The sequence below is a fragment of the Anser anser genome, assembly GCF_964211835.1.
Source record: "Anser anser genome assembly, chromosome: 4".
NCBI lineage: Eukaryota > Metazoa > Chordata > Aves > Anseriformes > Anatidae > Anser > Anser anser.
This window is the reverse complement of record NC_139724.1, coordinates 68927660-68940899: the sequence shown is the minus strand read 5'-3', so window position 1 is coordinate 68940899 and position 13240 is coordinate 68927660. Positions and strand designations below refer to the sequence as shown.

At 37.7% G+C, this 13240-nt stretch overlaps 1 protein-coding gene across 5 annotated transcripts in view; it reads left to right on the top strand.

The window, feature by feature from the left end:
* RGS12 (regulator of G protein signaling 12) overlaps positions 1-13240 on the top strand; it is a 90575-nt gene that overhangs the window by 38998 nt on the left and 38337 nt on the right. For all 5 annotated transcript variants that reach the window (XM_083834763.1, XM_083834761.1, XM_083834762.1 and 2 more), the window contains exon 4: positions 5009-5030. In XM_083834763.1, the coding sequence (XP_083690889.1) occupies positions 5009-5030 (22 nt within the window). The remainder of the gene's footprint in view (positions 1-5008; positions 5031-13240) is intronic.

The following is a 13240-nucleotide window of genomic DNA, read 5'->3' as shown; positions in this document are numbered from 1 at the left end:
GTGCTAGGCTTTCCCTGAGCTTGGGGACAGGATGTTTGAAAGTTGGCTTTCGTATCGAGTCTGTAGATCTTCAGTGCTTCGTCTCTTAAAGAACATGACAAGTGTCCCAAAGTTATTTTGTATATTGAAATCGTATGAGCAAATCAGTTTAGAAGGTCGGTGGAGCTAGGGAAGCTATTCCAATGCCTAATTAGAGGGGCTTTTGGAAAGGAGAGGGCAGTATAATATAGTAATCAGCAAGTCTAACAGGCTCCAAAGGCAGCAGACAGAGAGCTCTGGATGCTGCAAAAAGTCAGTGCCTATGTTGAAAGAAAGAGTGCTTTAGAAAGGACACGCAGAGGTCACTTATAATTCAAATCCCCCTTTCTCCGAATCTTTCTGGATGCCCATAAAAGAAATAGATATTTGTTTAGTCTGTGATTTTGTCATGGGTAGGGTAGCAGAGAACAATATTTTTTCACTCTGTTTAAAGATTTTTATCCCTGTGTATCTCAGAAATAGTTCAAAATATATATGGCTTTTTTTTTTTTTTTTCCCCTCAGGAAGGCACTCACCCACATTCTATTAACAGAGATGATTTCATGTTGCTCCGTTTTATTGTTAAGGCCTGGCATTTCCTAGCGTGTGTCACCCCTCCCAGTCCCCCCATCTTTCCCTTTGTTCTCCTCGAGCACTTGAGCATGACTATTGACTTGGATGACAAATCCTGAGGAGGTGAAAAAGGACATTTTGTGTTGAGTTACCTGGGTAGTCTGTACACATGGGTTTATTTCTTCAGAATAGTCTGGGATATAGATAGAGTATTTTTGTTGTTGTTTTTTGGCAGCATGGTTTTGTGGCAGACCTTGCTGGTACTTAGTTAATTACCTGGGACCTGATCCATGTAAAGGGGGACATTCCCTGGATCTAAGCAAATTTCGCACATGAGAGTTTTTGTCAACTGAAAGATGTCTTCAAAGTAGTTTTATGCGGAGGTGCACACATCTAGCAGGGTATAGACCATGGGAGCTAACAGGTACAGGCTGCTTCAACCTTTTGAATTGCATTTTCCTTTATGCCCTCTCTCCTTCTCTCCCCTGTTGTTGGGGCAAGAGGCTATGTTGTCTGGGTCTATTCTGGAATAAGAAGTTTATATACTCACAAAGTAGTCTTCTCCCTGTTAATTATTGTAAGCTAATCCTCTTTTAGCTGTACTGCAAGCAGATCCTGAACATGACATCAAAAACCTCATGGGCCCTTCTGGTTTTTCCACCTAGCAAAGAGAGGTGATCCAAAGAGAAATTCTTACATGTTTTCTCTTAATCAGAACCTTATGCTATCTAATATATGCTGAAGCATTTGCTGATTTACAGAGACCTAAAACGCCTGTTACGGTGTGTGCTAACTGAGTGGGAAGCCGTTGCTCAGCTTGCTCGCCCTGGTGTTAAGCTCCTCGCTTGGATCACAGGGATCAAGATCTTGCCCTGAAGTCTAGGGAAGAGACTTGCATCCCTCACCACTGGCATGTGTCTGCACACCTCAGCTGCTAATCCAGCTGGAGGAGCAAGCAGAGTTCCGGTGAAGAGACGTCCTGGAAGACATTTTTGTGCTCCTAAATTCGACTTCTTTTTAACATTTTGGTACTTGTTACCATCAGGCTCCTGGCACACACCACGGGCTTTTTCCTACACCATTTTGGAAGTCAGAGTAATTTGAAGAACTAATTTAAGTTCTTATCTGGCTGTGAAAGATTTGAGGGTTGAATACAATTCAGATTTTATCTCGGAGTGATAGTTCATATAGTTCACAAAACGAATACATACATGTCCTGTCATTTGGAACGGAAGTCTTTTTTTTGACCTTCACCTTGTCCCTACCTGGTACAGGCTCATACTGTATCTTTCCTTGTCTTTCAGAAATGGCTACACAAAAAGAACCATTCCATTTTATTGCTTTGTGATAGTTATGTTTTCTAATAGGTAGTTCTTAGTAGGTATATGGTAAGTGTTAAATTTCATTGAAAAATCAATTTTTATATGTATAGGAGATCAAATTTTGTCCTGAAGAGCCTCCAGTGGTGGTGAGCATGAACAGTGAAGAATGAAAACCAGCCCCCACTGTATACTGAATTTTTAAAATGAGATCATCATAGTATTTAAAAAAATCTGGTCTTGCAACTTACACCTGTGGACAAATCTAGACAAGTTTCAGCTGAACAGTTTAGAAGAAAAACTGCTTTGTCTAAATGTGGACTGTATGCAATTTCTGACAGGTTTATATTAAGATTTCTAAGTATTCACAAACATGTTTTGAACATAGTACTGTACATTCTTGCACAATAATTACAAGCTTTAGTTTCCAGCTGGCTTTGTTGAATTAAGTGGATTGAGTTCAGATGCATAGCTGAATTTAAAGAAATGTTCTTACAATACATTTAGTTCTGTGATCTAAAAAAGTAAAGTGATATCCTTGGAAAGTGCTGGGTAATTTTAGAGGGAGCCAAAGGGAATTTGGAATATCTTAGAACAAAAAAAGGTGGCTGGTATTTAGATGAGAAATTCTGTTCTTCCTATGGGTTCATTTTTTTTTTTTGGTATGTTTAAACATAACGATTACTAAGGCGGCCTTGCTTGGAGAAATTTTGAGATATTGATACATGCAATTAAAGTGCATTAGCCAAAGCATTCAAAATAAACAAACACCAAAGCCAACCCATGGTGTGTAGGAGGCCCACTGCCTTTTAAAGCTAAATGGCTTTAAGTAAAACTCCATCTCACTGTCCACAGAACGTAATTAAGTGGTCCTATCACTGTAATTTTTCAGCTTTTCCGCAAAATCACACAATTTTTCTAAAAGTTGTGGAAATATTCTTTTTCTATCATGAGAACCCTGCTAATTTTACTTCTTACCTTTCACAAACATGAAGGAGGAGAATCATACTTGATGTTTTTATCTAGATTCATGGAACTTGCCAAAGTAAATGACTGTTCCTAAAATGTATACATTTTGAAAGTAGTTTTTTTTTTAATTTTCTGTCTTCTATGTAAAGTGATGCTACTACTTTATTTTCTTCGTTCTTTGAGAAAAAAAAATTGATTTTTATTTATCAGCTGTTCAAGAAGTATTTGGACAATGTTCTCAGACACATAGTCTGATTTTTTTTGGGCGGTCCAACCCAGAAGTTGGACTCGATGATCCTTGGGGTCCCTTCCAACATGGGATATTCTGTGATTCTATGGTCTGTACAGCATGCAAATAAGAAATTAGAAGCAATTATATTGATAGCTGCCTTAAGGTAATTTGCGATCAAAGGTGAGAAGTTTAGGGTAGGTAAACACACAAACTTCAAAATTTCACTAAAAGTCTAATTGTCCTTGAAAATTTGATGTAAAAGGCTTCAGGAAGGTAAATTAAAATTTCTAAATTGTGAAGATGAGTTAAGTTACAAGTTATGAATGCGTAATATACTTGCTAAACTTCATGCAAAAGAAAAGTAGAAAAGATGTCCTACACCTCACTGAGTGCATTTTTGATACCCAAAACAGTGCTGTTAAGCAAGCAAGAGGCCTAGACACACATTTGACTGTCTTATTATGTTTCATAGGTTCAGAAGCCTTTATCTCTGTGTAGTTTAACAAGAAGGGTTATCTATTTTTTTTTTCTTGATGGATTTGTGTTTATCTGAACTAGCACTGGAGGAATGCTGTCAATAGAGATTAGTTTAGACTTTGAAAATTCCAGAATACTTTTATGAAAAACTAGATCAGATCCTCTGCTGATTAGGGGAACGATGGTGCTGCAGCAGTTTACAGAAGGCAATGTTCTTCAGACAGCATCAACAGCAGGATGAAATGCTGCAGTGAAACACAGAAAGAAAGAAAGAAAGAAGGGAGAAGAAATAATTCTTTTAAAGATTACTAGAGGTTTTTGTGGATTTTGAGGGGGAGAGGGAATGTTTGTTCGCAAGGTTGACAAATTATGGATAGGCAGCTTTTCTCTTGAGCTGTGTTTATATGCCTGTTTTTTCTTCTGTGTGTTTTCTGTCTTGGAAATATTACAGATATATAGGGCATTCTTTCCTAGTTCTTTAAGCAGCCATACAGAATAGGAGAGTTAATTTTTGAACTATTTAGGAAGTTATTTAAGGCTCAATGATGCTTTAAATCATTGAGGAAAGATTCTCCAAGATTATTTCCAAGTTAAAATAATAGTAAGTTTTAACAGCCATTGAAAATCAGTACAAGCTTCAGTCTTAAAATCAGCTGTCCTTCCAGTCTTTCACTCAGCTGAGTGTTGAGGTGCCAGCTCTGGAGGACACGTTTGGGAAGCTTTCACCTTGTTGATTTTCAGAGAAATCTTAGCTGCCTTGAGGTAGTTTGCTTTCAAAGGTGAGATGGTTAGGGTTGGTAAACACACAAACTTCAACATTTCACTAAGAAGTCTAATTGTCCTTGAAAATGTGATGTAAGATGCTATTAGAGATGGTGAGGAGTTCAGTCCTAGCTTATTGGAAACACTCTAACACCTTTCTGGCTCTGTGGAAGTCAGAGACCATCAGCAGGGGAAGTTTTCAGAGTCTTCTGAATGCCAAAACATCTAAATTTTAATTTTGATTCCACCTATTTCCATATATTGCAGTAAAATAAGGTCTATGAGGTGTTCTTTTAACTTTAAGTCCTCGTTGGTCACTTTTAAGGTATCTGCTTTCTCCCATACACCAACTGATGGACTTTATTCATCTAAGAAGAAGGTTGAAATCAGTGCTGCTACTCACAGCAGGAAGTACTTTGTCCAGTAAATATTTGTGGGATCAAGTTCCAGGAGTGGTTGAAAGCACAAGGGAGATTTTCATGGTGGGGAGGAAACACCTGTGAGAAAATAACAGCTGGTATCATCTCTCACATTATCTGTTGTATTAACAATATGATGATAAAATTAACTAACCCTTCAAATAATATGTGAAGCTCAGAGATCTCTAATACTTGTCATGAAACTTAAGTAACACTTATTTTTCTCTTTCTTATTGCAGTCAGCAACTGTCTCTGATGGAGGTAAGCTGAAGCTTGTTTTTATTTTTATAATGAAAAAGAATCAAATTTTCCCCATTAAGCAAAGTAGCATGTGGTAAATAAGGTGATGTTTTACAAGATGAGAGTCCAAAGTGGTACAGCACTTTGTGACTTCTTCAGGAGCTACACCAGTGAAAATGTTGCAGGATTATGTTCACATGCTTTCACTGATTTGATTTTTTTTGTGTGTGTGTTTTGTGTATTTCCCTATTTGCACATATTTATTATAACTAAGATTCTTCATTCATAATAATAAAGAGGCAGAGCTAGATGTCTTCCATATAACTGGATGTTAGATAAAGGCTTTTTCTGTATTTTATTGTCCCTTACATACACTGTTGGCTTTTGAAGAGAGATGCACTAGCTGCTAAGTTGTAAGCTGTTGAGGTCGAAAAGGTTAAGGTTGAAATTTCTTTATGCCTTTTGAGAAGGGGGTAAGTAATTCGATAATTGTAAAATCCCAGCATAAAGCTTTTGCAGTCCTGGAGTACTTCTAAGTAAGCTCTTTGCGTCACCTAAGCTTGTTTGTTTTGATTTTAAAACGGCTTTAATGCTTTAAAGGGCTGTCCACTCTTTGTTAAACATTAGAAGATGATTTCTCTGAATCTTTGAAGTTAATTGAAACAGTTTAAGTATGCTTCCTTAATGGAATAAAGAAATGTGTGTAGTTTAGAGTATAAAAGAGATGGTTTTTCTCACTTGTCTTGCTTGGCAGGAGTTGGTTCAATTGATCCTCCAGAGAAATTCACTTAAATACATATTATTATGTTTGGTATTCTTTCACAACACTAAAAAGACAATTTTCTTAGATATGAAGGAGACAAACTGTTCTAATCAGTGCTGTAAAGCTGAAGAAATGTTGTAAATGGTAAGGATAATTTTTTATATTACATGCAAATGTAAATGCGAAAGTAGCAATACTCTTCACAAAATTCCATCAAGTCTTAATTTCTGATTTCTTGCAATATTAAAATTACAGTTGAGAAATATTACTGTTTTAGTCCTTTGGGTAGAGCCATTTTCCAATGGCTGGCTGACTCATCGTAAGGTATTTTTCTTCTCCACTGCTGTAACAGTACTTCTGTCCCGATGAGAAGCTAGACTCTGTAATGTATTTGTCTGATCTGCAAAGTGGCAACAGAATGAAACAGAAAATAATTGTCTGTTCTGCTTCCTATTTCTAAAATACAGCCGTTGTGTTTGTGGGGAAAAACATGTATTTTTCCCTGGGTGATACCTCTTTGATACAAACATCAAGGAAGACAAAGCACAGACTTCTGGTTGGATGTAGTTGGATTAAATTCCAGGTGCTGAGGGGCAAAAAAGTTGATTGATCTTCTTAAGCTAAAAGTAGAATGTGCTTGTGTCTTTTTTTCCTTGAAGGTTCTCCTCCTATATTAATGAAAATTGTTTTACTCCTGTTGCCTACCCAAACTTGGAGATCCCTGTGATATTACTCATCTGATAGTCATTTCAAGCTTCCAGCTGAAAGTTTATTTTGAAGATCTGACTTATTTTCAGTTTTTCCACTATGGCTACTTGCATTTCCATATTCCATAGGTAATTGTGTTTTCACAGTTAATTCTATCCGGTTTTGTGAAGAAATGAGATCTGAGGGCCCTGTAGGCTGCAGAGGGGAAAGAACAGATAGGAACTTATATGTGTTTTTCTGCCAAGTTGTATGTCCTACTATTTTTTCAGCCAGTGCTGAAGATTTAACATGGACTCTTTCCTCATTCTTAAATGGTACCCAGGGAAGAGAGCGCATAATTTATGTAAGATGCAGTAGTTGAACTCTGATAAGTAATATTGAATAAATGCTTGAATACTGAGAAAGAAGTTTGGAAAAATAAGAACCAAAGAGAATATAGCCAACTGTAATGAAAGAAAATCCTAATCCATTTCCTTGAGTAAAAGCTCTGATTCGCGTCTGAATTACGTTTTCAGGCTTTCACTTTTATTGAAATTGTCACAGCACTGAAAAGTTTTCCAATCTTCTCAAATTTCACTAATACGTTAATAGATCCACAGATTTGCACATTTTAGAGAACATCTAAATTAGAGAGATTTGCACCAGTGTAGCTATTAGTATAGCAGTGTGTATTTCCCTCCCTAGACTAAGAGTGTTTGTACATGTATATGGTATAAATACTGTTGTTAAGCTTCAGTCTGGGAAGGGAAATTGATGTTTGAAAAGCAATAATAATGTGTTTATACACATCCTTTCCGTATAATAGGAGACACAACAGCTCTCTGCACATTTTCTTCCCAAAGTCAATTAAGCCTCATGTCACATGGATTTTATTGCATCAGAGACAGGCACTGGAAACCATCTACCCCTTGTAAAAGTTTTACATGGTAACTCTGCTTATGCAAGGCTTCGATGTTGTCATTAGCTAAAACTGCGTGCTTGGGCTTTGTAAAAGGGGTAAAAGATCTAGATCCTTGAGCTAACGGTGTTTCCAGAGATACTGACCTGCTGCAACTCTAACTGTGTCTGACCTGCTTAATGAATTGCAGACAATCAGAATGCAAACTGTAATACTGCTGCAAGATCACTGCTATAGATCAGTTACAGCACCTATGCTGTGGGAACAGCAGAAACCATTTTATGTTACTACAACTATGGGTAATTAGCAGATTGCTCCTACTTCCCACCCTGGCAACTATACGTTCCTGCTAGAGCAGGAGTAGGAGAGTGCTGACACAGCATGCCCCAGCCTGGCTGATGTTTTGAGCACAGTGCAATCTAAATCATCTCAGGGATGATCATTAGTCCCCAGCTAATTTCTGGCTTTCACTATTGATACCTAGACGGCACTTTACAAAGGGCAAACCTTAAGGTCAAAGGGCATGTAATAAAAGTACACTGTCATTCATCTCCCAGACAGATGGTCCCACGTGGTGAGGTATCTTAATAGCTCTATTAGGAATCTCTAACTCAATTCTTACCTGCTATTCCCTACAGAGATCAGTTCCACAATGCTGAAATCTATTATTTCCACATACTGAAGTGTATCAGATACTATAGGCATGTCTTTTTCCTGAGATACCACTTTGCTGTTGCATCAGCTCACTTCTGGTTTTAGTGTTCATCATCCAGAAATAATTTTCATAAGGAAAAAGTCCTGAAGAATCTTTTGAAAGGAATCTGATGTTTAAAATACATTTTTACGTTATTTATTATTCTAAAAAGTAACTAAAGATGGTAGCACAAGAAATCCATAATGAAATCCAAAATAAAACAAACCACTATCATTTACACTGTAAATACAGAGGCATTATTTCCTCCAGCAGGTATACAACTTATTTTTCAGTTACGTTGACAGTGCGTGCTGTAGCCGTGTTCCACTCTAACATAAATAATTCAAGCTCCTTTAGCAGCAGTGGCAAAAGGTCTTTTCTTTAAATTATTTATGGAGCATTTTTATAGTGCTTTGTGTTAAGTATACTATTGGCTTCCTCTGCTTGAAGCCATGAGGGTAAAGAATCGATTTGTTTAGAATGGTGTAAAAAGCTACCAGGAATTGCTGGAGGAGGACGCGTTAGCTTCCCGTATCCCAAAGTTGCAGAGGAACAATGTACCGGGCAGTGAGGCCAGCCTTCACCCTATGGGTTCGGGGACGTTACAGCTGAACTTGGTATGGATTCAGAAGGATGGCTTTCAGTGAATGCCTTGAAGTATTTGATTAAGTGGCACCACAGTGGTTCGTATCAGCTTTATCCAGGTAATGTATTTAGTGATTAACTGGAATATCTTAATTATATGAGTGTGTGCATTCAGATGATTACTAGGAGTATGTGGAGCTGCTCACAATAATAAAAAGGTATTAGTAGGTTGAGAAATATAAATCGATTTTATGAAAAAACGCTTAGAAAAATATCCTTAATTGCATTCAGACTTATTGCTTTGCATGATTTAAATCAAAACTTTCAAAGCCATCTTATCCGGAATACTTTGAAGATTTCAGATGATTAAATGTGTGTACTTTCTTACATACCACTTTCTTGTGTAAACACAAAAGGTGTAAAAGGTTGTATGAATTTTAGGAAGTATTCTTTCTCAGTTCTGTGTTTGAAGATGGCAATAAATGAACCGGTGAGTTTGCACAGGCAGTGGTACTTCCTCGCTAGGTACGGTGGTTCTCGGACAGAACAGGAATAAATTTAGGTCCCCTGGATTCCTGATGCTTCAGTAAGGAGCCTCCTTTTACAGGTAATGCAAGCTGGGTCAGTGCTCCTGCACAATAAGGTAAAAGGAAGAACGGAAGGTATTTGGAAGCTTTGCACAGCCGTGTGATTGAAGTGTTTGAGGGTGAGGAGTCAGGGCTCTAGGTCTGAGGGCACAGAGCGATCATAGAGGAAATAGGTGACTGGGTTGGAAAGTGGCCCTATTCCTCCTTTGCAGGGTGGGCTGTGTGTAGCTAGGAATGCGAGTGGTGTGTCAGGAAACCTGATGCGGCAGGCTTACAGGGGAAGCATTCCTCTGCAACCGGAGCGGAACAGGAGTTACAGCTTACACACTCTTCATTTAAGTGTGATTTGGATAAATTATGTCCTGGTGTGAGAGTTGGTGATATTTTCCCCCTTTCTTTCTGATTCTAGATTACGCGCTGGTATACCATGCTGTAACTTAATTACAACCATTGATACATGTACTTAAAGAAGCACCAATAACCAAGCCCTGTCCGGGGGAATAACCTTGTTCTGCATTGTTTCCAGGTTAACAGGTACTCCAGCAGAAATCTGTACTCCTTCTAAAAGCAAACTGCATTTCCTTTTTAAGGGAAAACAAAGCGGTGCCAGGGTTAACGGTACTTTCTGAAAAAAATATGAGTTAGCTAAATAAAGTCCAGCAGAACAGAAACAGTTTACTGAGAATGAGTAAGCCCTTAATGCCGCTCTAACGCTTTGGAGGACTGGTGCCAGTAGCTCTCAGAGCTGTTGAAAATGCAGTCTTATTTTGATTCATTTGTTTTCACGGGACCTCCAGAGTCGGCAGCATATCAGAGGGATGAGAAACCAGCATAGTTTATAGCAAATGTAACTCTGACAAGCTGGAGAGTGAGCAGCTGCTAGCAATTAGAGGTAGTTAGCAGTTACCGACTGGTGTAAACACCCGGACTGTAATTGCAATTCGGTCTTCCTCCCTACCATGGGGAAGCTGAACAGCCACGCTTGGGAGGAGGGAGAAGCTGCTCCTGTAAAGACTGCTGTGCCTACCATTTCCCAATCCCCAGGAGTCCTACGGCACTGTGACTTGCCCTTTAGGGCTGAGCAGTTCCTGTGGCTACTCCCTAATCTCCCTCTGTCACCCACGTAGGGTTAGGCAGGTTGGTATGTGGGATGAGTTTACCTTTTGGAGTCTGCCTCAGTGGGCCTAGGAAACTTTCATCATTCGGGCCTAGGAAACTTTCATCGTTCGTCACCGGAGAACTCCGGGCGTCGAACCCTCTCGTAGTGAGGCAGTAACATCTGAAACTGTTCCAGATATATCGAGAAGTGGGTGTCTATTTATATCCTGGACTGTAAAATAAAACGTATCCACCTGCAGAGTTAAAGCAAAATACTCCTGGTAATAAATTTAGCTGTAATTCTCTTCAGATTCACATTAGCTTCTTTCACAATAGTTTCACTGTGGTGACAGGTATTCTCTAATGAGGCTAACAGTTGACTTGGTTATGCTCTTTGATATGTCTTACAGGAAAAAGTGAATAAATATTTGTTATAAGGAAATTTAGCGTTATTTGCTGAGTCTTTTTCATTAGCTTTGATTAACATGACCATTAGTCAAATAAAAAATGTTTTTATGCCTAATGTATTATTATGCTCCTTAAATATTATCCTTGTTGAAAATACAATTTTTCGTTTTCCCCTTATCTAATTCTGTATCTTTTTTGCAACATTTTGCTTAAACAATAGCTTTGCTTACAGAAAATTGCAGTAGTTAACTTTCACATCTTAGTAAATATTTGTAAGCTACAGAATACATACAAAAATGAAGTTTCAGAAATATTTTTGTCTTTAAAATTTCTTATCTTTATAATTATGTTTATAACTTTTTGGTGTGTTTGTAACCATCTTTGAGTGGCCCTTTTTTCAAAGTTCTTACTTCCAGCGATGAAAAATAATGTTTTGTGACATAGAGTTTGGAAATGCAAAGTCATTCCTAATATATAATGGAAAAGGAGACCTTGAGAGATCTTATAGAATAGCAATTTTGGTGAAATTACTCCTTGCTTTAGTTTATTTGGGAGATTAACTGAGGAAAATAAACAACAATAAAAGTGTTTCTGTGAAGAATAGGCCATTCTTCATGGGTTGTGAATTCAGTTTCCTCAACCAGCTTGCGTTTATAGTGAGCTTTAGCTTTGCTTTTCTATTTGGCATAGAATTATTGAAGACACCATTATTTTATTTGAGGAAAGTATTTTCTCACATCTGTTACTGCTAATTTTTCAAAGAATTGAAAGATTACCTGTTTTTATCCCTTCATCACAAATTCATTTGGTTTGGCATGTCTCAGGTCCAACCTCCTGCTCTAAGCAGGGTCCATTTTGAGACAGGGTTGTTCAAGGCTTTATTCAGTTATGTCTTCACAATTAAACCTCAGATTCACTCTGTGAATCAGTAACTGTGAGTACTTCTATACCGATTTTACATTTGTGTAAGCTGAGAGATGGAGAGAGTGGTGGTTTGTAGAAGGACATGCAACAAATAAATGACAAGTGTGTGAATAATTCCCTGCTGTATACAGTTTCCTCTTTACTTAGAAAAGTCATTTCTTTCAGTTTTCCACTATGTGAGCAAGTGGTTGATTCTTCAATATTTTTTGTATGTACTGTATTTACTGATATATAAAAAAGATGGTTTTGGTTTAATACTTGAAGTTATAACAGTCGTGCTGCTGCACAAGGTTGTATTTTCCTAAATTTTCTATGGATTCTTGTTTATTTGTCTTTCAGAATACAAAAGCCATTTCTGTTCTTTTTGAGATTTAAAGTATCGGGTCATTTCTCAACTTCATCCTGAAAGAGGGCACTGAGCGAGCGTAGGGTAACACTGAGTTTCTGAGTCAGTATTGCTTGCCACCTGCTGTCTTCAAGAGCTGACCACAGCCTGCCACTGTTATTCTCACTTATTCCATATATTATTATAGCTACCATTTTAGTAGTTAAATTGAAGCAACATCATATTATTATTATTTTTTTCCTTTTGGTTGTTTGTATGAGGTGGCTAATGAGTGTATGAGTGTGTCATCTCAACGTTTTGTGTATGAATCTGTAGTGGTGGTATGTAGTCTCCCATTTTGAATATTTAATTTTTTTCCTATGCTTAGCTTGAAAACACTGGTAGTTTAATTCTCTCTTGGTTGTTTCATTAGGAAAATGTTATATTTAGATATGCAAATTATTATACTAAAGCAGGCTATATAGGTATTATAGAATTTAGGTATTACAGAATTTTTCTAGTGATCACTTATGTCAAGAAGACCCCCAAATACGCCAGCAAGGACAGGATGAGAAGCAGCCTCCTCTCAGAAGTGTCCCGCTGGGTGCTGCATCATGCAGACTAGGAGAACATTGAGGTCCCCAGATAGTTGCTGATTGTTGACTTGAGTTTGGAATGGAGTCTTGGATCCCTGTTTTTGTCAGAAACCCCCAATCAAATTAGGATTTATGGATTGACCCATCTGCTTCCCAAGGATAAGGAGGACATCTGTTACTAGCTCATTTTCATTGATAGTACTATTTTAAGTTGACTTTTCTCCTAAACTTTCAGCATTTAGCAAGAATCTCTCATTCCATGAAACACTTCAGAAAGCCTCTGACTACTGATAGCAAAATTTCATAATTTTCAATCTCCTATCATCAAGTAGTTTTTTCTTTTTTCCCACTTGCTGGTGAATGGTAGATTTTTAAAAACCCATCTTCCTTGGATAACCTTACAAAAGATTGCAGTCCATGTGGTGAGGAATGTTAGCAGAATCCACTGCTTGCTTCTTTTGCTTCTGGTAGGGCATTGTTGATAAGATACTCATTTAATTTTCTTTTGAACAGAAGAAAATCGAGAGATGGTTATTATTATTATTTTCTAAGTAGGTGCCCCTTATAAGCAATGCAGAGAGCTTTTGAACTCTGCACTACTATGAGCTTGTGAAAGAGACGTGATAAATGAAGAAAACCATGCTG